Source organism: Oncorhynchus clarkii, chromosome 13 (genome assembly GCF_045791955.1).
Source record: "Oncorhynchus clarkii lewisi isolate Uvic-CL-2024 chromosome 13, UVic_Ocla_1.0, whole genome shotgun sequence".
NCBI classification, from domain to species: Eukaryota; Metazoa; Chordata; class Actinopteri; order Salmoniformes; family Salmonidae; genus Oncorhynchus; species Oncorhynchus clarkii.
This window is the reverse complement of record NC_092159.1, coordinates 10,360,265-10,384,726: the sequence shown is the minus strand read 5'-3', so window position 1 is coordinate 10,384,726 and position 24,462 is coordinate 10,360,265. Positions and strand designations below refer to the sequence as shown.

The 24,462-nt window shown below is 41.1% G+C and overlaps 1 protein-coding gene across 3 annotated transcripts in view; it reads right to left on the bottom strand.

Annotated features, from left to right (window-relative positions):
- Positions 1-9,093: 9,093 nt before the first annotated feature.
- LOC139424380 (sialoadhesin-like) overlaps positions 9,094-24,462 on the bottom strand; it is a 41,698-nt gene continuing 26,329 nt past the window's right edge. For 2 of the 3 annotated variants that reach the window (XM_071176144.1, XM_071176143.1), the window contains 8 exons: positions 15,405-15,482; positions 14,964-15,308; positions 14,589-14,801; positions 13,223-13,549; positions 11,888-12,106; positions 11,384-11,743; positions 10,729-10,980; positions 9,094-9,921 (listed from right to left, as the gene is read on the bottom strand). In XM_071176144.1, coding sequence (XP_071032245.1) covers positions 9,878-9,921; positions 10,729-10,980; positions 11,384-11,743; positions 11,888-12,106; positions 13,223-13,549; positions 14,589-14,801; positions 14,964-15,308; positions 15,405-15,459 — 1,815 coding nt within the window. In that variant the 5' untranslated portion in view covers positions 15,460-15,482 and the 3' untranslated portion in view covers positions 9,094-9,877. The remainder of the gene's footprint in view (positions 9,922-10,728; positions 10,981-11,383; positions 11,744-11,887; positions 12,107-13,222; positions 13,550-14,588; positions 14,802-14,963; positions 15,309-15,404; positions 15,483-24,462) is intronic. The other variant, XM_071176145.1, reaches the window with a different exon arrangement.

Below are 24,462 nucleotides of genomic sequence, written 5' to 3'. Positions count from 1 at the left end.
TAATGTAGCCTGTTATCCATATATCGTCTAATGAAGCATGTTATCCATATATAGTCTGATGTAGCCTGTTATCCATATATAGTCTAATGTAGCCTGTTATCCATATATAGTCTAATGTAGCCTGTTATCCATATATAGTCTAATATAGCCTGTTATCCATAGATAGTCTAGTGTAGCATGTTATCCATATATAGTATAGTGTAGCATGTTATCCATATATAGTCTAATGTAGCCTGTTATCATACATAATCTAAAGTAGCCTGTTATCATATATAGTCTAATGTAGCCATCATTTATAGTCTAATGTAGCCTGTTATCCATATATAGTCTAATGTGGTCTGTTATCCATATATAGTCTAATGTGGTCTGTTATCCATATATAGTCTAATGTAGACTGTTATCCATATATAGTCTGTGGTCTGTTATCCATATATTGTCTAATGTAGCCTGCTATCTATACATAGTCTAATGTAGCCTGTTATCCATATATAGTGTAATATAGCCTGTTATCCATATATAGTCAAATGTAGCCTGTTATCCATATATAGTCTAATATAGCCTGTTATCCATATATAGTCTAGTGTAGCATGTTTTCCATATATAGTCTAGTGTAGCATGTTATCCATATATAGTCTAATGTAGCCTGTTATCATACATAATCTAATGTAGCCTGTTATCATATATAGTCTAATGTAGCCAGTTATCATTTATAGTCTAATGTAGCCTGTTATCCATATATAGTCTAATGTGGTCTGTTATCCATATATAGTCTAATGTGGTCTGTTATCCATATATAGTCTAATGTAGACTTGTATCCATATATAGTCTGCGGTCTGTTATCCATATATAGTCTAATGTAGCCTGTTATCCATATATTGTCTAATGTAGCCTGCTATCTATACATAGTCGAATGTAGCCTGTTATCCATATATAGTCTAATGTAGCCTGTTATCCATATATTGTCTAATGTAGCCTGCTATCTATACATAGTCTAATGTAGCCTGTTATCCATATATATAGTCTAATGTAGCCTGTTGTCCATATATAGTCTAATGTAGCCTGTTATCCATATATAGTCTAATGTAGCATGTCCATATACAGTTTAATGTAGCCTGTTATCCATATATCGTCTAATGTAGCATGTTATCCATATATAGTCTGATGTAGCCTGTTATCCATATATAGTCTAATGTAGCCTGTTATCCATATATAGTCTAATGTAGCCTGTTATCCATATATAGTCTAATGTAGCCTGTTATCCATATATAGTCTAGTGTAGCATGTTTACCATATATAGTCTAGTGTAGCATGTTATCCATATATAGTCTAATGTAGCCTGTTATCATACATAGTCTAATGTAGACTGTTATCCATATATAGTCTGCGGTCTGTTATCCATATATAGTCTAATGTAGCCTGTTATCCATATATTGTCTAATGTAGCCTGCTATCTATACATAGTCTAATGTAGCCTGTTATCAATATATATAGTCTAATGTAGCCTGTTATCCATATATAGTCTAATGTAGCCTGTTATCCATATATAGTCTAATGTAGCATGTCCATATACAGTTTAATGTAGCCTGTTATCCATATATCGTCTAATGTAGCATGTTATCCATATATAGTCTGATGTAGCCTGTTATCCATATATAGTCTAATGTAGCCTGTTATCCATATATAGTCTAATGTAGCCTGTTATCCATATATAGTCTAATGTAGCCTGTTATCCATATATTGTCTAATGTAGCCTGCTATCTATACATAGTCGAATGTAGCCTGTTATCCATATATAGTCTAATGTAGCCTGTTATCCATATATTGTCTAATGTAGCCTGCTATCTATACATAGTCTAATGTAGCCTGTTATCCATATATATATAGTCTAATGTAGCCTGTTGTCCATATATAGTCTAATGTAGCCTGTTATCCATATATAGTCTAATGTAGCATGTCCATATACAGTTTAATGTAGCCTGTTATCCATATATCGTCTAATGTAGCATGTTATCCATATATAGTCTGATGTAGCCTGTTATCCATATATAGTCTAATGTAGCCTGTTATCCATATATAGTCTAATGTAGCCTGTTATCCATATATAGTCTAATGTAGCCTGTTATCCATATATAGTCTAGTGTAGCATGTTTACCATATATAGTCTAGTGTAGCATGTTATCCATATATAGTCTAATGTAGCCTGTTATCATACATAGTCTAATGTAGACTGTTATCCATATATAGTCTGCGGTCTGTTATCCATATATAGTCTAATGTAGCCTGTTATCCATATATTGTCTAATGTAGCCTGCTATCTATACATAGTCGAATGTAGCCTGTTATCCATATATAGTCTAATGTAGCCTGTTATCCATATATTGTCTAATGTAGCCTGCTATCTATACATAGTCTAATGTAGCCTGTTATCAATATATATAGTCTAATGTAGCCTGTTATCCATATATAGTCTAATGTAGCCTGTTATCCATATATAGTCTAATGTAGCATGTCCATATACAGTTTAATGTAGCCTGTTATCCATATATCGTCTAATGTAGCATGTTATCCATATATAGTCTGATGTAGCCTGTTATCCATATATAGTCTAATGTAGCCTGTTATCCATATATAGTCTAATGTAGCCTGTTATCCATATATAGTCTAATGTAGCCTGTTATCCATATATAGTCTAGTGTAGCATGTTTACCATATATAGTCTAGTGTAGCATGTTATCCATATATAGTCTAATGTAGCCTGTTATCATACATAGTCTAATGTAGACTGTTATCCATATATAGTCTGCGGTCTGTTATCCATATATAGTCTAATGTAGCCTGTTATCCATATATTGTCTAATGTAGCCTGCTATCTATACATAGTCGAATGTAGCCTGTTATCCATATATAGTCTAATGTAGCCTGTTATCCATATATTGTCTAATGTAGCCTGCTATCTATACATAGTCTAATGTAGCCTGTTATCAATATATATAGTCTAATGTAGCCTGTTATCCATATATAGTCTAATGTAGCCTGTTATCCATATATAGTCTAATGTAGCATGTCCATATACAGTTTAATGTAGCCTGTTATCCATATATCGTCTAATGTAGCATGTTATCCATATATAGTCTGATGTAGCCTGTTATCCATATATAGTCTAATGTAGCCTGTTATCCATATATAGTCTAATGTAGCCTGTTATCCATATATAGTCTAATGTAGCCTGTTATCCATATATTGTCTAATGTAGCCTGCTATCTATACATAGTCTAATGTAGCCTGTTATCCATATATATAGTCTAATGTAGCCTGTTTTCCATATATAGTCTAATGTAGCCTGTTATCCATATATATTCTGATGTAGCCTGTTATCCATATATAGTCTAATGTAGCCTGTTATCCATATATAGTCTAATGTAGCCTGTTATCCATATATAGTCTAATGTAGCATGTTATCCATATATAGTCTAATGTAGCCTGTTATCATATATAGTCTAATGTAGCATGTTATCCATATATAGTCGAATTTAACCTGTTATCCATATATAGTCTAATGTAGCATGTTATCCATATATAGTCTAATGTAGCCTGTTGTCCATATATAGTCTAATGTAGCCTGTTATCCATATATAGTCTAATGTAGCCTGTTATCCATATATAGTCTAATGTAGCATGTTATCCATATATAGTCTAATGTAGCCTGTTATCCATATATAGTCTAATGTAGCATGTTATCCATATATAGTCTAATGTAGCATGTTATTCATATATAGTCTAATGTAGCCTGTTATCCATATATAGTCTAATGTGGTCTGTTATCCATATATAGTCTAATGTAGCATGTTTTCCATATATAGTCTAGTGTAGCATGTTTTCCATATATAGTCTAATGTAGCATGTTATCCATATATAGTCTAATGTAGCCTGTTATCCATATATAGTCTAATGTAGCCTGTTATCATTTACAGCCTAATGTGGTCTGTTATCCATATATAGTCTAATGTGGTCTGTTATCCATATATAGTCTAATGTGGTCTGTAATCCATATATAGTCTAATGTAGACTGTTATCCATATATAGTCTGTTGTCTGTTATCCATATATAGTCTAATGTAGCCTGTTATCCATATATAGTCTAATGTAGCCTGTTATCCATATACAGTCTAATGTTGCATGTTATCCGTATACACTGCTCAAAGAAATAAAGGGAACACTAAAATAACACATCCTAGATCTGAATGAGTGAAATATTCTTATGAAACACTTTTGTCTTTACATAGTTGAATGTGCTGACAACAAAATCACACGGAAATCAAATGTATCAACCCATGGAGGTCTGGATTTGGAGTCACACTCAAAATTAAAGTGGAAAACCACACTACAGGCTGAAACAACTTTTATGTAATGTCCTTAAAACAAGTCAAAATGAGGCTCAGTAGTGTGTGTTGCCTCCACGTGCCTGTATGACCTCCCTACAACGCCTGGGCATGCTACTGATGAGGTGGCGGATGGTCTCCTGAGGGATCTCCTCCCAGACCTGGACTAAAGCATCCGCCAACTCCTGGACAGTCTGTGGTGGATGGAGCGAGACATGATGTCCCAGATGTGCTCAATTGGATTCAGGTCTGGGGAATGGGCGGGCCAGTCCATAGCATCAATGCCTTCCTCTTGCAGGAACTGCTGACACACTCCAGCCACATGAGGTCTAGCATTGTCTTGCATTAGGAGGAACCCAGGGCCAACTGCACCAGCAAATGGTCTCACAAGGGGTCTGAGGATCTCATCTCGGTACCTAATGGCAGTCAGGCTACCTCTGGCAAGCACATGGAGGGCTGTGCGGCCCACCAAAGAAATGCCACCCCACACCATGACTGACCCACCGCCAAACCGGTCATGCTGGAGGATGTTGCAGGCAGCAGAACGTTCTCCACGGCGTATCCAGACTCTGTCACGTCTGTCACATGTGCTCAGTGTGAACCTGCTTTAATCTGTGAAGAGCACAGGACGCCAGTGGCGAATTTGCCAATCTTAGTGTTCTCTGGCAAATGCCAAACGTCCTGCACGGTGTTGGGCTGTAAGCACAACCCCCACCTGTGGACGTCGGGCCCTCATACCACCCTCATGGAGTCTGTTTCTGACCGTTTGAGCAGACACATGCACATTTGTGGCCTGCTGGAGGTCATTTTGCAGGGCTCTGGCAGTGCTCCTCCTGCTCCCCCTTGCACAAAGGTGGAGGTAGCGGTCCTGCTGCTGGGTTGTTGCCCTCCTACGGCCTCCTCCACGTCTCCTGATGTACTGGCCTGTCTCCTGGTAGCGCCTCCATGCTCTGGACACTACGCTGACAGACACATTAAACCTTCTTGCCACATCTCTCATTGATGTGCCATCCTGGATGAGCTGCACTACCTGAGCCACTTGTGTGGGTTGTAGACTCCGTCTCATGCTACCACTAGAGTGAAAGCACCGCCAGCATTCAAAAGTGACCAAAACATCAGCCAGGAAGCATAGGAACTGAGAAGTGGTCTGTGGTCCCCACCTGCAGAACCACTCCTTTATTGGGGGTGTCTTGCTAAATGCCTATAATTTCCACCTTCCATTTCATTTGTACAACAGCATGTGAAATGTATTGTCAATCAGTGTTGCTTCCTAAGTGGACAGTTTGATTTCACAGAAGTGTGATTGACTTGGAGTTACATTGTGTTGTTTAAGTGTTCCCTTTATTTTTTTGAGCAGTGTACATATGAGATGAGTAATGTAGGGTATGTAAAACATTATATAAAGTGACTAGTGATAAATTGATAACATCAATTTTTACATTATTAACGTGGCTAGAGTTGATTCAGTATGTTGGCAGCAGCCACTCAATGTTAGTGTTGGCTGTTTAACAGTCTGATGGCCTTGAGACAGAAGCTGTTTTTCAGTCTCTCGGTCCCCGCTTTGATGCACCTGTACTGACCTCGTCTTCTGGATGATAGCAGGGTGAACATGCAGTGGCTCCGGTGGTTGTTGTCCTTGATGATCTTTTTGGCCTTTCTGTGACATTGGGTGGTGTAGGTGACCTTGAGGGCAGGTAGTTTGCAACCGGTGATGCGTTGTTGTTAGAAATATTATGAATAAATGAATAAACAATATTCTCATTTTAAATAGAACTGTAACTAAATAAACGTATACTTAGTTTTATTATATCTGATTAACAATATGAGTTCATAAGAAGGGATTGTGTGACACGGACATGGAGTAATTAAAATTAATGAACACCATTCCAACTGGGAAGAAAGGAATGGGTTGTGGATTAAGTTTCGTTGAACAAACATTCCTAGGTTTTCTGTTAGTTAGAACTGTCAGCTAAGTGGTGATCGATAATGGTGAGGAGTCAAAAGTCAATTCAGTTTTGTTGTGTGTCCTGTGTATGTGCTAGGGGGTCAGAATGAACTTTTAATGAACTTTTAAACTTCCCTTTGTCCCTGTCTGGAGGAGGAGATTCATTTTAGAAGCAATGAAATGACGTCATGTTATTGTATATAAACTGTTGCTCATGGTAACGTGGGAGCGCGCTCCGAGAATAAATTCTGTTACCTATTATTGAAAAGACTGGTCTCCGTCTATTTTATGCGAACAAGAATCTTACAAATTCTCATAAAATAGATTAAGGGAATTCAATTAATGAAAACATATTGGAATAACTAAATTACAGTAACAATTGGTCCTTCGAGACGGATTCCACAAACTTGTCTCTGTCGTCCGAAGGGAGAGCCGAAAGCCGTGCACGAACGGGCCTGGACTCGTTATTTAAAGACCTGGCCTCTGAATTGACGTTTAAAAAAACAGGCCGATATATGATCCAAGGACGACAGAGAAGGTGATGGAATCGAACCGACATTGCTTTTCCCAGTCTACAGGACGAAGGTAAATAGTCTTTATTCTCGAATTTGGGAGGAATTATTTAAGATATTTTTGATTGAATGTTCTAAAGGAGTTTGGATTTAATCAATGATAGGTGCTTGAATATTCTGAACAAATATAGAGGTTCCTACTTTGTGTTTTAACCAAAATCGATAGGAAGGAAGGAAGAAGGCCCGAAATGACCTTGGTAACGAATTCTACCACAAATAATATAACTGAAGGAAGGGATATAGTAAGTTTTGTTAGATAGTACGGTCGTTCTGTACATAGGACTGGATGGTTCTTTCGACTGCACTTGAAGAAACTTTCAAAGTTCTTGACATTTTCCTTATTGACTGACCTTCATGTCTTAAAGTAATGATGGACTGTCGTTTCTCTTTGCTTATTTGAGCAGTTACTGTCATAATATGGACTTGGTCTTTTACCAAATAGGGCCATCTTCTGTATACCACGCCCACCTCGTCACAACACAACTGATTGTCTCAAAAGCATTAAGAAGGAAATCTATTCCACAAATGAACTTTTAACAAAGCACACCTGTTAATTGAAATGCATTCCAGGTGACTACCTCATGAAGCTGGTTGAGAGAATGCTAAGAGTGTCCAAAGCTGTCATCAAGGCAAAGGGTGGCTCCTTTGAAGAATCTCAAATATAAAATCTATATATATATATATTTGTTTAACACCTTTTTGGTTACTTCATGATTCCATATGTGTTATTTCATAGTTGTGATGTCTTCACTATTATTCTACAACGCAGAGAAAAGTAAAAATAAAGAAAAACCCTTGAAGGAGTAGTTGTGTCCAAACTTCTGACTGGTACTGTATATATTTAATGATCTCGTCAACCATACTTACAGAGTAAGTGAGTTAACTTACTGGTGTAGCAGTGCATTGAAACAAGAAGTGTGAGTTCTGTGTTTGACACATTTTTAAAGTAGCCTAGTCAGGGATTTAAGACAATCACATGCATCAACAGCATGTCAGAAAGGGATGTACTGGATGTACTGCTAAAGACTGCATAGCTATTTACATTTCTTAATTTGAGGAGTGGGCCTACATGTTTTAAAGGGGCTAAATGCAGCCCATTTTCAACATAGTATTTTCTTTAAATACAGATCCACAACAAAGTGTTGACTGTTCTATATGGTTTCTTAATGTGTTTCCTCACAAGATGTGACCCATCACTCCTCATCATCTCCATCAAAGTGCTACTGAAGGTTCCAGTGTTCTAGACTAGAGCTCCCATACTGGCATCTCAACATTACCGCAGCCTCCTGTCTCTCTTCATATATCCCAATCATGTCCTCATACATTTGTATCAATAACAAAATAACAAACTGTTTATAAGGTCCACCACTGGAGTCCTGAGGGGAGGAGAGGTCCACCACTGGAGTCCTGAGGAGAGGAGAGGTCCACCACTGGAGTCCTGAGGAGAGGAGAGGTCCACCACTGGGGCTGTGTCACTGCGAAGGTCACTGGGGAGTCCCTCACATTCTGAAAGGAGACACATTGAATGAGCACTTTACAAACCCCTCCCTCTAACACGTTTATGTACACGGACTGCATTCTAAGAGACTTACTGCCAGGGTGTCATACTCTGGTGACCTGGTCTTCATGTTCAGAGATGTGTTCGTATCACTGTTAGGATTAGGATGGACACTCTGTGGAGAGAGACACAGAAACACAAATACGCAATACTGCATAAAACACAAATACATTAATTAATTCGCTTCCTGTCTGCTTCTGCTGTATTGGTATTGAAATAACTTTGTTTTTTGACATTATCACCTGTGTCTGCTGTGGCATCACTTCCTCCTGTGGAGCTCCTGTAATGAGGGACGGAGTGAGTTCTGCTCTCTACTGACCTTAGTGTAAGATAAGTACATGTAAATGTCAGACTCACCTCTTCAGAGTGCAGTAGATGTTGACTAGAAGAGCTCCAGCAGTCAGGACAGCCCCCACCCCCACCACAGGAAACCAGGGAAACACTGCTGTCATATCATGAGGTTATAAATGCATGGTGGAGATATGACATAGAGGAAACCAGGGAAACACTGCTGTAGTATCATGAGGTTATAAATGCAAGGTGGAGATATGACATAGAGGAAACCAGGGAAACACTGCTGTAGTATCATGAGGTTATAAATGCATGATGGAGATATGACATAGAGGAAACCAGGGAAGAAGAAAATGAAACAATATTTATTTAATTATATATCATATGGGATGATAAGTGTGTAACATTACTAATTCTATAACATATGGGATGATAAGTGTGTAACATTACTAATTCTATAACATATGGGATGATAAGTGTGTAACATTACTAATTCTATAACATATGGGATGATAAGTGTGTAACATTACTAATTCTATAACATATGGGATGATACGTGTGTAACATTACTAATTCTATAACATATGGGATGATACGTGTGTAACATTACTAATTCTATAACATATGGTATGATAAGTGTGTAATATTACTAATACTATGTCATATGGTATGATAAGTGTGTAATATTACTAATACTATGTCATATGGTATGATAAGTGTGTAATATTACTAATACTATGTCATATGGTATGATAAGTGTGTAATATTACTAATACTATGTCATATGGTATGATAGGTGTGTAATATTACTAATACTATGTCATATGGTATGATGAGGGTGTAACATTACTAATGATTCTTTATTGTTGTTGACCTGTGTGATTGTCAATGAATAGATGAAGGTTAGGTGAACTAACACTGAACGTCCACAAACACAGAAGAAGAGTTGAGACGTCCACATTTATTCTCAGCCTCACAGTAATATTCTCCTCTGTCCTCAGAGATGATGTTAGTGATGCTGTAACTCTGTCCTGATGCTTTTGGTGAGGTTACGTTCTTCTTGTACCAGGTGTATTTGTCCACAGGTGGGTTGGCATCACTGCTGCAGGTCAGAGTCACTGAACTGCTCTCCACTAGTTCACCAAAGGGACTGACACTGAGGTGGTCTTTGGTTTATCTGATAGAAAAATGTGTCACAATACTTTCGTTTTGAGTTCAGAATATATATCTGTAAAATCACAATTAAAGTAAAATAGAGTAGAAATTGGAGATGATATGCAAAACATTTACAGGAACAAGCTTTGATATTTTAACTCCAACTCTCAGCCTCACAGTAATATTCTCCTCTGTCCTCAGAGCTGATATTATGGATGGTGTATCTCTGTCCAGAATGTTTCATTGACATTTTCTTGTATGTTATCTTGTACCAGGTGTGTTTGTTTTATTTTACCTTTATTTAACTAGGCAAGTCAGTTAAGAACAAATTCTTATTTTCAATGACGGCCTAGGAACAGTGGGTTTACCTGCCTGTTCAGGGGCAGAACGACAGATTTGTACCTTGTCAGCTCGGGGATATGAACTTGCAACCTTTTGGTTACTAGTCTCAAAGCTCTAACCACTAGGCTACCCTACCGCCCCTTGTACACAGGTGGGTTGGCATCACTGCTGCAGGTCAGAGTTACTGAACTGCCCTCCACTATTTCACCAGAGGGACTGACTGACACCGAGGTGTTCTTTGGGCCATCTAGTAAAGAGGATGACAGAAAAAGGTAAGAGTACACATAGTATAATGCAACAATGTGTCTCTTACCTTACTTGGCTTGCGGGTGGTTTTATTCTCTCCCCCCCCCCCCCCCCCCGCAAGCCAAATTCGGCCTGTGGACCACCAGTTGTGTAAATCTGGTCTATGTCATGGAAAAAGCAGGTGTTCTAAATGTTTTGTATACTCAGTGTGTAGTTCTAGAATTATATCCCACATACTCACATCTGACAGTGAGAGTCTTTTCAGCAGAGGCGAGATCCTCCTGGCCGTTTACAGCACAGGAGTATCTGCCTGCATCCTCACTGCTGACTGGGTCTAGGATCAGGTACTTGGTCTCGTGACTGAACAGACGTTGTCCGTTCTTGTACCAGATGTAAGAGGGGTTGTCCTGCAGAAAGCATATGGACTCACAGAACAGACGAAGACACGTTCCCTCTATGATGTTGGTTGGATCCATAATCCGCACCTGAAGACCTGGAGAAAAAACATCATTACAACCCTGAATCACCTGATCTATTACAATAAACAAAGACTTTCCTACACAGAAGGTTCCTATTGTATCAGTGTAAAAAAAAGACATCAACACCCACAGCTGCATTGTCACTGTGGCAGGAAAAGGGTTCAACAATTCTGGTAACTCTCCCAGAATCCCCATGTTTTACACAATATTCCCAGAATCCCCATGTTTTACACAATATTCCCAGAATCCCCATGTTTTACACAATATTCCCAAAATCCCCATGTTTTCAAGAATATTCCCAGAATCAGAAGGAATTAATCCTCCAACCAGGTGTTCTGGAATTTGGGGAATGTTCCCAAAGTGTTGCATCACCAGACAGGAGTCATATTCACCTGTAGGTTGTGAGTGCAGTGTTACCTGTGACAGTCAGAGTTGTTCCAGGGAAGCTGTACCCCCATCCTGAGGTTTGTGTATTGAATATGAACTTGTACTCAGCTGAGTCCTCCTCTCTCAGATCTGTGATTCTCAGGGTGGAGTGACCTCTCTCCTTCTCTCCAACATACTCCACACGACCTGCATACCCTGGGTCTGTGGTTAGGTCCTCAGGGACCAACTCATCCTTCCAGCTGGAACTCTGTTTAGAACTAAACCAGTGTGATGATGTGATCGTAGCATCACCACTGTCATACGTGGAGGATATATCCACTGTTGACCCCTTCAAGGCACAGACTCCCTCATGGGGGTAAGTCACACTCCAACAGTTCTGACCACGGACACCTTAAACAATAACATGACAATATAGTGTTTTCTGTATTCTTTTCTCAGATCTTTCTGTGTGATGAGTGTTTCAGATGTGTAATTCACCAACATGAATGAATATAGCCTAATGAGGAGGAATACTGTATTTGAATCTACACTCACACACTGCAGGAGAGTGGAGATTATCATGGCCTTTTACAGCACAGGAGTAACTGTCTGCATTTCTAAGGTAGTCTGAGTACTGGCTGGAAGTGTCCTCCTTTACTTTGTGTCCATTCCTATACCAGATGTAGGTTGGGCTGTCAGTCAGAGTACAGGTGGTACTACAGGTCAGAGTCACCCAGCTTGAAAACATTGAAGTTGTCATCTTTACCTGTAGATCTGGAGATAAATACAGCACATGAAAATACTGTATGAATTTACTGAGTTCTCTTCTGAAGAAATGATGCAAGCCTGTCCTATTACAGTCTGTACAGACTATCATCCTGACCCTAAAACTGAATAAACACAAATCAAGATGTGTTGAACTAACCTACAATAACTAGATTATTCATTTTGTTTGAATTCAAATGACGTTAGTCTGTAGATTGATAATGCACATTTGTATCGAATCTTGGTCTAGTATTTAGCACAGTATTACCTGTGACAGACAGAGTAACTCTGTGTCATACTGCCCTCCTAAATCTGAATAAACTATTTTAGAGACAATAATGAGAGTCATTCTCTCTCTCGGGTCTCTGTTTCAACTACATTGAACAAAAATATAAACACAACATGTAAAGTGTTGGTTTCATGTTTCATGAGCTGAAATAATAAATCCCAGAAATGTTCCATATGAACAAAAAGTGTATTTGTCTCATGCAGCGTGACACATCTCCTTCACAGAGAGTTGATCAGGCTGTTGATTGTGGCCATACACGTGGTCTGCGGTTGTGAGGCCAGTTGGACGCACTGTCAAATTCTCTAAAATGACATTGGAGGCAGCTTACGGTAGATAAATGAACATACATTAAATTATCTGGCAACAGCTCTGGTTGACATTCCTGAAGTCAGCATGCCAATTGCACACTCCCTCAAAACTTGAGACATCTGTGGCATTGTCTTGTGTGACAAAACTGCACAATTTATAGTGGCCTTTTATTGTCCCCAGCACAAAGTGCACCTGTGTAATAATAATGCTGTTTAATCAGCTTCATAATATGCCACATCTGTCAAGTGGATGAGTTATCTTGGGAAAGGAGAAATTCTCACAAACAGGGATGTAAACAAATTTGTGAGATGTACATTTTGTGTACATGTGGAACATTTCTGGGATCTTTTACTTCAACTCATGAAACAAACACATTATATATATTTTTGTTCAGTGTTCACTATGTCCTCTTATGTGAAATACTACATTTGGTATCACATACAGTGGTATGCAACATGTAATGTGTCTGTATGACTGCATTTAATAAGGTCATTACAGTAATAGATGTGAGATGAGTGACAGATTACCTGTGACAGTCAGGGAGGCAGGTGAGCCAGCAAACTTGTCTCTGGTTGTTATGAATCTGAACCTGTACCCAGCAGAGTCACTCAACCTCAGGTCTGTGATTCTCAGGGTACAGTCACTCTCCTTATCCCCAAGGTACTCTATATGACCCTCATACCCTGGCGCTGAGCTCAGATCTTCAGCATCCTTATCAGACCATTTAGTAAACCAGAAAGCTTTTTTGATCTCATGATCACTGGGATATGTGTAAGAGCAGGATATGTCCACTGTTGACCCCTTCAAGGCACAGATACTCTGATGGGTGTAAGTCACACTCCAACACTTCTGACCTGAAAGACAAGACAATAGAACACCTTTATACCTTCTTTATCCCCTTACACTGTGTACAAGACAGTAGTTTTGGAATTGTTAGTTAGATTACTTGTTATTACTGCATTGTCGGAACTAGAAGCACAAGCATTTCGCTACACTCGCATTAACATCTGCTAACCATGTGTATGTGACAAATACATTTGATTTGATTTAATATTACCAATACACTTACGCTGTTACGTTCACCTGCAAGAAAACCAAAAGTCACTCAAACAGAAGGGGGAAATACCAAAGAGTCACTAAAAAAGACCAAAATGAGACAGGTTTCTAGGAGAGGTTGTGAAAGACACTCATGTCCATTGAAAGTTGACTAGCATCAACAACTGGAACCAGAGACATGAGCACCCACAGTATTTGCCCGATAAGAAAAAAGTAAAAACCTACACCAAACGTGAAGACAGGAAGCAAACCAAAAAGTGGAGAAAAACAAAAGCAGGGAAGGTGAAGACTTGTTTTTCAGAAATCAGTAAATCAAGGTGTTGACTCTCCACATTTCTTAAACTTCATCATTTAAATATCACCTGGGCCAGCACAGGTGAAATACCTTCCCACTAACCAGATGGACAAGCGAGCACATGTGTAACACATACTGACTAACGAGGTGATCCCATCTCGAAAAAAATAAACTAAAAGAAGTCAACACTGTTGATTAAGTAGGGAAACTAGTTTTCACCAGTTAAAATCATATGCTGTGAAAGTAACCAGGATGTGACTAGTCCCTCAGCTTTGTAGTTTTTTTTTCTAATTTTTTTCATTGTTTAAAAAAGTAGTGCAGTGATGTACAAGTGCAACAACATATTGACAGGTATTTGGTAGAAGTAAATTCATCCATTAACTGCGTTTTCATGAATTTGATTATATATCTTGAAGCCCATTCAACACTGCGTGGCAAAGCATACGGAACTAAAGCAGAAGTGGACGTAACATTCACAGCAAATTCAATAATGATCGTCTGACAACCTGAAACAAATGTTGAGTAAAAAAGTCCACACTTACACACTGCAGGAGAGAGGAGATCCTCATGGCCTTTTACAGCACAGGAGTAGCTGTCTACATGACTAAAGGAGTCTGGGTACGAGCTAGAAGTGTCCTCCTTTTCTTTGTGTCCGTTCTTGTACCAGATGTAGGTGGGGTTGTCAGGCAGAGTACAGGTGGTGATACAGGTCAGTGTATTATACCAAAATCCAACAGTCAACTTCACCTGAAGACCTGGAGAAAAAACAATATCACTGTAAATCTCTTTATCACTGACTTATCACTCTAATACAAAGATGGAAGAAATCCTATATTATACACATATAAATACAAACCAAGACAATTTCCCAATCTAAATGGAAATCAACAGTTTAACTATATTGAATGTAACCGTACCTGTGACAGACAGAGCGACTCCAGGTTCGCCAGTATATCTCCATTTCCCAGTCTGATCTGTAAATCTGAACTTGTACCTAGCTGAGTCACTCTCTCTCAGGTCTGTGATTGTCAGGGTGTGACCATTCTCTTTATTCTTACTGTACGTCACACGACCTTTGTAGTCTGGGTCATCACTCAGACTAACAGGACCCTCAGCATTATACTTAGTGAACCAGAAGGTTGTTGTGACTGTATAACCACTGGGATATGTGTAAGAGCTGGACAGCTCCACTGTTGACTCCTTGAAGGTACAGATACTCTGAGTGGTGTAACTCACACTCCAGTCATCCTGACCCAGTACCACTGAAACACAACGGTATCAGAATTAAGCCAAGGCCAATTGGCTCACACTGATGCCTGTAGATTGACAAACATGTCAAGTTATGAATTAGATCATACCTGTCACAGACCAGAGAAAGACCACCAACACACTTCCAGCTGTTCTCAAGACCATTGTTGCATCTCCCTCCCTGCAGTCTTAGAAACATAAACAACAACTCACTCTATAGCTGGTGAATAACTCCACCTGATACATTGAAGTAGAAACTGTAAATGGGGTCCAGGGCCTCATTACTGAAAATGAACCAGGCTCATATTGTGTTGTGTTGTATTGTGCTATATGGTTGTCTATGTGAATACTGTCTGTCTGTAAGTCTATTCCATTATGTATGTAATGTGTGTGTGACGTTTTGTATGTCTGTCTACATCTGTCTATTTAAGATGAGATGTATGACGCAAAAATAATTTGCTCAAGAATTCAATAAAGTCATGATCATCAACAACAACAACAACCACTTATTGAACAGATCTGTAGAACTGTAAACACATATTTCTACATTGATTGTTCTGAAGCTGTTTTATTCTCAGAACCCCAAATATAGGAGGATAAATGTTCAATCCTCTACGGTCCGTCAAGCTGTACAGCAGCCTAAAGACTGACCACCAGGTTCAATGATAACTCCTATCCCCAAGCTGAGAGTCTAAACAGCAAGTGACTCACACACACACACACACACACACACACACACACACTGCAGTGTTACAATACTTGTTTGCATGTCTTTTTTACCCTGGTTAATCATCTCATCCCTACGTAGATCAACACTCCTACACTGAGACACTTCATGAATACTGACCCTGATGTAACAACCAAAACATAACAACAAGTAAAATGATACATTAACCTTCAAGTATATGACTTATGACTAAAAACAAATAACCAAAAACTAATTTTCAATATATTGTCAAAAGTACTTACAGAGTGAGGTGAAGGGGTGAGGTCTTGTACAGTGAGTCAAATTACTGGTAGTGAGTGGTGTCGTGTCTTTGGCTATGCCGGATTAATTACTAAGACATGCTATTCTATAAAATAATTTCTCAGTAATTAATATCACCTGATCGAGCTAATCAAATAAAATGTAATTAACTAGAGTCGGGCACCACGAAAGAATATTTATAGAGCTGTTATCTTCCGAATAAACTCTTAAAGAACTAGTAATATTTTACATCCATAGCAGTCAACATTAATCTTCATCTTACTTCAGTCTTATCTGAAAGTTGTAAATTCTTGGTTATCTGCAAGAACCCTGATAACAATTTGAATCAGCAATACAAAATTGGGTTTAATTATTTATTTACTAAATACCTAACTCATCACACAGAATCACACATACACATAATTAAATCATAACTTGATTACAAATTGCCGTCATAAAGGAAAACGTCCCTAGCGAGCAGAACAGATATGACAGCTTGTTACACAGAGGAAAAGGGGCTGGGTTGAGTGAAAGAGCGGGAGACTGGAACAAAGGCGAAGCTGTGCTATCGTAAATACAGTATCTTATGCATTCTAAATTACCGCCCATTTGGAAAAGGAAAATGCAATAAATATTTACTCTGAGCTGCGCTTCAGTAGGTTGGTGGTCGATGGAAGACCGTGTTGCCAAACCGAGTCCTCTTTCCTTTGAAGAATGTCTCTGGTGGTCACTTGGATACGTTGTAGTAACGTCATTGTGTGGTAGATGGGATACTCTGTCTGTTCCTTCCTAACCTGCAATTGCAGCTGCGGTCGCTAACTCAACGGCTAGGAGGTATCACTTCTGTCGTGAATAAGAGTTCAAAGTTCATACCATTCGCAACCAAAGCTCATGCTGATGTTGGCTTCGTTCTGCAGTTATCTGAACCATTCTGACATAGTACCGTCATCCTACCTCATTGAACAGGAAGTTATGTTGTCGTCAAAGCTTTAGATAGGAAGGAAGAAAAGGGGTGTGTGTAATAGTTTACAATCTCTGTCTCTTCATGTGGGCGGGCCACTGAGTGAACAGCAGTATCTTATGAAAACCCACATCTCACATTTTAGAAGCTAAAATCACATTTCATCCCATCACAAATAATTTCATATTCAAACATTTAAATTGAACAACAATTCCATGTGAATCTAATAACTCTGATGTGTAGACTTTCCACTGTAGAGTTTGTCATCTTATCATTGACGAGAATGTCACAGATGACAACCGAACTGACATCATATTCATTAAGTACCACTGCATATGTTCAATTGTTCGGATTACCAGAATATAGTTCATTTTCCCCGACCTACTGATGTTCCCAGAATCTCTATGTTAACCAAGGTTTTTTTTAATGTAACCTCAGCAGGTTAGAGAGAGGAAAAAGGGGGGGGGGTATTTATGACTGTCATAAACCTATCCCCCAGGCCAATGTCATGACACCTGAAAGATTAGTGGAATCTGTGTGGGTAGCTGGACAGGTAGGATGACTGACAGTGAAGGTGAACGTGTCAGGCTCCCCGTCCTCTGTCATCTCAGGGAGAGGAATTAATCAGGGAACTGGCCGGATATATGTCCGGTTCTTCACCTGGATCTCCACTGATCTAACACGACCATCGGTTCCAGGCATGGTCTTAGTTATACGGCAGCTGAGGGTCCATCATCATTACTACCTGGCCAGTTTCCAGGCTGGCCATTTCTCTCCGCCATTTCCCTCTGTGCTGTAGACTTGGTGGGTAATCCCGAATGAATCGGGCACAAAAATGGTCAGCTAAGATCTGGCCTGCCAACGAGGTTGGTATCAGCATACATGGCTTGAGGAAGTGATGCATCTCAGCGTCCCATCAGGAGCATATTCGGTGTAACCGGATCGGGGTCAGTGATGTCTGCAGAGACATATCCCAAGGGTTTGGAGTTCAGTATCCCTTCCACCTCTATCAGGAGCGTCCTCAAGACAGTTTCAGTGACAGTTTGGTCCCCTAGTACGACTCGTAAAGCCGTCTTTACAGATTTGATCTCTCGCTCCCATATTCCTCCAAAATGAGGAGCTCCTGGAGGGTTACATTTGAATGAGATTTGTTGGTCCATCAGCTGATCCTGGAGGCTGGGTTCCATGGCTTGGAAGGCTTCCTCCAACCTGGCTTCTCCTGCCTTGAAATTCGTACCTCTGTCAGACAGGATCTCATAGGGTTTCCCCCGTCGGGAGATAAACCGCCGTATGGCCATGAAGAAGGCTTCCGTATCCAAACTCTCCAGTAGGTCCAGGAGGACACATCTAGTTGTCAAACACTTGAATAGAATGCCCCAGCGCTTTTCCACACGACGACCTAGCTTGATCATCAAGGGGCCAAAGCAATCTACTCCTGTTGACCAGAAGTCTCCTTGGAGTCAATGATAATTGGGTGGATAGCATCGGGGTCCAAAACTTCTGCTTGGCGCAGCCTCCCTCTGACTATGATCACTCCAAGGATTTGATCATATTCTGGGGCGAGAGAGAGAAGTCGGCTCTCCTTAGCAACTTCCCTACCAGCTTTCAGAGCTTTTAACTCCTCAGGGAAGCTAACTGCTTGTGCTTGCTGGAGGAGTAGTGTCTCTGCCGCGAGGGAGGTGGATATAGAAGCCACCCCATCTGAGGTCTGGTTTGTGGCGGTGATCAGATCCGGCAGTGTTTGGGATTGTGCTAGGTCAGGGAGAGCTGTCATTGGTTCCGTAAAGATGCTGTAGCATTGGGCGGACTTCCTTAACTCATGAGCTTCAGTTGGTTGTGGAGGGCCCGCACGCCTGGGGGCTGTCGGCCACTCGTTCTCTGGTTGTGTCAAGAATGGTGGTCCCAAGCTCCAGCGATGGGGTTGAGTCAGTTCCTTAACTTCTTGTAACTACCCATCCCGGATCAGGGAGAATTGTCATCAACTGACACTAAGTAGCATAACGCAACGGACAAAAAATCTTACTAGAAAATATTCATATTCATGAAATCACAAGTGAAATATATTCAAACACAGCTTAGCCTTTTGTTAATCACCCTGTCATCTCAAAGCAAGACAAGCATTTGTGTAAGTTTATCAATAGCCTAGCATAGCATTATGCCTAGCTAGCAGCAGGCAATCTGGTCACAAAAATCAGAAAAGCAATCAAATTAAATCGTTTACCTTTGATGAGCTTCAGATGTTTTCACTCACGAGACTCCCAGTTAGATAGCAAATGTTCCTTTTTTCCCGAAAAATTATTTTTGTAGACAAAAATATCTCCGTTAGTTCTTCACGTTTGGCTGAGAAAACGACCGGAAATTGCGGTCACGACAACACCGAAAAATATTCCAAATTAGCTCCATAATATTGACAGAAACATGGCAAACGTTGTTTATAATTAATCCTCAAGGTGTTTTTCAAATATCTATTCGATAATATATCAACCGGGACAGAGCTTTTTTCAGTAAGACCAGGTGGAAAAATGGCTACCTCTGTCTTTTGCGCGAGAAATACACAAAGAGCCATCAGGTGGACACTGACGCAATGTTGTCGCTCAGGCTCATTTTTCTAAATAAAAGCCTGAAACTATGTCTTGTGATACTAGACACATTAAGGAAGCCATAGAAAAAGGAATCTCATATCCCATTCACTGCTCAATAGGGAAGCATAGGCAGGGACTCTTATTTAGAAACCGCTGCGTTCCTGATTGGATTTTTCTCATTATTTTGCCTGCAATATCAGTTCTGTTATACTCACAGAGTATGCTATCAACATACCTCCAGTCCTGGACTTCTGTTAGGTCTTGGATTTCCGCAATGCGAGTTCCGACGAACACCTTATACCAACAAGACTCCGACCCGTTGGACTGGCAAGGTGAGCTCGGCTCGCAAGGTAGGCGCCAACTGGGCTCCGGAAAGGGCGGCACTGAGTTCCAGCCTAGGCATTGACAAATGATTATTGAGTGCAACCCTGGACCTGACCATGACAAAGGAGACATGGGTATGGCCTGCCTTATCCTCCACTCTTAGATAGGAAACAGCCCCATAAGCTCGCTCCGAAGCGTCACAGAATGCATGCAGTTCCAGGCATGATCCCAGTTCGTCAGCACAGGGTGGTACAGAACATCTTGACATTTGGACTTCAGAGAGCTCCGATAACTCTGTTTCCCAACAGATCCATCGTTCCACTAGGTCAGCCGGGTGGATCGGTTCATCCCAGTCCCTCTTGGTCTGCCACAGGTCCTGGACTAAGACTTTTGCCCGGGTTGTGTATGGCAGGATATACCCAAGGGGATCGTATTGACTGGCCAGGGTCCGATAGATGGTGCGCAGAGTGGGGGTTTCGGTACTCAGGGATGAGCGGTGCTTATACCCCGGGGAATCCGGTATGCAGCTCCACCTCAGTCCTAGAGTGGGCTCTTCTGGGTTAGCACCAGACTGCGTTAGCCATAGTTCACTGCTACTGGACCTAGCTTGGGGCAGGAGGTGCTGGATAACCGCCGCTATGTTACTAGCCCACTGTCGGACCTCAAATCCCCCTTTGGACAGGAGATTACGTACTTTATCAAGGAGTGCTTTCGCTTCAGCCGTGGATGGGACGCTCTGTAAGCAGTTATCCACATAGAATTCATTTTCCAATGAATCCAATACTTCTGGGTCACTGACTGGATGCTCCCGTGCGTGTCTCTGCAGAGCGTATATGGCACAGCAAGGACTACAGGTGGTGCCAAATGGGAGAACCTGCCATTCATAGATTGTGGGCTCTGCATCTCATTCCATATCTCACCATATGAACCGGAGCAGTGTGGTGTCAGAAGGCAGCAGACAAATCTGATGAGACATGGCTTTAATGTCTCCACTGATGGCTGTAGAGTGCTGCCGGAACCGGAGAAGGACACCGCGCAAGGAAGGACCTAAGGTCAGTCCGGGGAGTAGACAGTCATTCAGGCTTTGACCAGCAGCTTGGAATGAACAGTTGAAGACAAGTCGGTACTTCCCACCGTGTTGCTGGATAACATGGTGAGGGAGATACCAGGATTCGCTGAGTGGGTTTCCCTCTTCATGAGCGGTCACTTTTGTGACATAGCCTGCCTTCACAAGGTTACGAATCTCTCAGTCATGAACTTCAGCAAGCTCAGGATTCTTTACCAGGCGTCGCTCAGTTCCACGCAGTAGTGGGAGTACAGCCCGTGTTGTGGTTGCCAGTGGAGGATGGTTGGGCACCCGTAGCAGTGGTGTCGCATACCTGTGAACGTCATCCATTTCAGTGGTGGTGGTGCTCTTCTCCAGGAGGTCTAATGCATAGGAGTCATATTTCGAGCGAGTGACCTCCTGTAGCTTCCGGTGGGCGAAGGTGTCCATCTTCCAGAGCATCTCAACATTCCAAAGGAGGTCAGTGGCTGCACAGGGGGATGGATCTGGATTGCTTCTGGTGAAGAGAACTTGCTGTGACTGTACAGCTTGGGTGGAGAGAAGTAGATGGGCTGGACCTTGCATAGCCCAACCCAAGGATGTATGGATAGCAATGGGCCCTCCTTCTGGTCCAGCTCGTATAGGCTCAGTCGGGGTGACGAGATGTGGGTGGTCTGACCGAATCAGGATAAGTGGCGCTACTCTGGCCAGGTTAGGAAGAGGCAATTCTCGTAGATGAGGATATTGTTTCTGTAGAACACTTACCGGGCAGGAGTGCTCTGCGAGATTCAAGCCATCTGCCGTAAAGGCATTGGTGATATTATAGGCCACGTCCCTGTTTCCTGAAGGTGAAATGCTAAAGGTCACAGCAGAGCCTTTCATTTGGATAACGTCATGTCGCACCGTTCTGAGATTAAGGGTCTCGGGGATCCTCTCCAGGTTCAGCTGACGGGTGGCCGCCGTGAGAATGTTTGTTCTTTCTGACCCATCATCTAGAACGGCGAATGTATCAATGCTTCTCCCTTCACTTTGCAGAGTGACCTTGACCACCTTCAACATAACCCTTGGAGACCGGTTCTGCTGGTCGAGGTACAGCTCCTTTGCAGCTCCTACCATACCTTAAGGGAACATTTTGACATTTTCCGTATGGTTAGTGAGAAAGTCCATATTGCAAATGTACGGTCCCTTACTAGACGTCCGAAAACGTTTGTAAAATTCGCGGACGGCATCAGGCCGAGTGGCAGAGCCGGACCTACCGGGAAGTCATCAAACAAACTTTCTCTGACATTCGGTTTCCATTTTATAAAATAATCAAATTTTGGTCATTTTTCCGCTGTCCCGGTAAAACCCACAAGAGGGCATAAGCAATCATATTGCAAATGTACAAAACATCACGAATCACGACATGGCCTTATCTCCAAAACGGAAAATATTTTGAAGCCGAAACTCGGTGAGCGTAGGTTTGGCATAATGGGCAGTTGGCCCCGAACAAGATGGCGTCTAGGCCTCAACGGTTTTTGAGTTATGGCCATTCTTCTGGGATTAAAGGTCCAAAATGAAAATAGAGAAGTAATTTTTCCACTTCACGTCAAAGTCAAGGAGCCTCCGGTGTAAATAAAAAAAGAACCAGCCATTTATCTATCGTCATTTAAGAGAAATCGTACAATGTCAAATTGGTGATGTTCAAAAATAGTTTTGTTTTTTTAAACAGTTACAGATCCAGTTGCAGGGTGTTCATACAAATCTTTTTAAAGTGTGCTGCGGAGCTCTGCGAGATTTCTGTGATTTTCTATGATTTTCTGAAATATCACACACTCACTAAACCTTCCGTAAATAACTCAGTTCTTAACGTAAAGACTTAAAACTCAGGATTCTGTAAGAGGCTACCTCAATCAAGACATGTGTTTACTTATAGCTTCCTGTGCCAACCGGAAGTGCCTTAAAAGGGTGTCATAGGTGCAGTTTCGAAGGGTTTTAAAGATCCAATATTTTTAAAACTTCATATGTGTGACTAGGTAACCCCCATGAACTGTAAGTCAGTCATTTCTCCCAACAGATGTCAAAGAAAAGCTCTCTCTCACACACACACACACACACACACACACACACAGCAAGGATGGAGTGACAAAGTGCGGTGCTTAAAGACACACAGAGCCTGGAATGGCATTTCCATATTCTCTAGGCCGTTGCCGAGTTCAACGAGACGCCCCGCTTGACCGTAGCTCACTCTGAGTGCAGCGACCGTGTAAAAAAGTAGGCCCAAAATGAAGCCTGGCCCTAAATGTCATTTGCATTTGGGTGACAGTCAGAGAACCGTTAGGGTGAGAAGCACAATTCGACCTCAGGTACGATCCTGAGGTCCTCCCGACCTGTGCAAGCCTAACCTTGACCGTGTGGCATTAACCCTTAACAGTAAAACAGGGTTTTTTGATCTCACAGATTACAATGACATCTCTCCCCATAGGAATACATTGCCTGCTCCTCTAAAGTCAACCTGAAGCCTATGTGGGTTATGAATGCCTTATGAACCTGTCTTGTATGACAGTCCATCAGACCACTATGAGGTCTACCTGTGTCAATTCTAAGCTTCCTGAAGCAACCGGAAGTGGTTAAAATCACCCTAAAAGTGTTTTGAAACACATAACCTGTCATTATGAAAATCACTGCATTCAACCCTGTGTAGATCAGTCCATTCTTAACTTAAATACTTAAAACTCAGGATTCTGTAAGAGGCTACCTCAATCAAGACATGTGTTTACTTATAGCTTCCTGTGCCAACCGGAAGTGCCTTAAAAGGGTGTCATAGGTGCTGGTTCGAAGGGTTTAAAAGGTCCGATCTTTTTAAAACTTCATATGTGTGACTAGGTAACCCTCATGAACTGTAAATCAGTCATCTTTCCCATAAAATGTCAAAGAAAAACTAAATCACACACACACACACACACAGCTTCGAAGGAGGGACACATTGGGGTGCGTAGAGACATACACTGCCTGCATTAGTTAACCTTGTTGGAACTTTTAAAGAACCGTCAGACCTAGAGTTACAAAACTTTAGAAACCTGTTCTAGACCTCAGGTCGATAGTGCGTGGTGAGTTACGTGGCTCTAGAAGGTTCTCGGACCGAGAAACAGCCTCGTACATTTGCAATGACTTCAATTCATTTTTTGCATCACGAAAATGACGACATTTAGAAAAGTCCCAGAGTCGCAAGACTAGGTGCATTGCGACCGTCTCGGCCCATATAGACGGACCCCAACGTTTCTGTCCGATAGCTCATTCAAGGACCCCG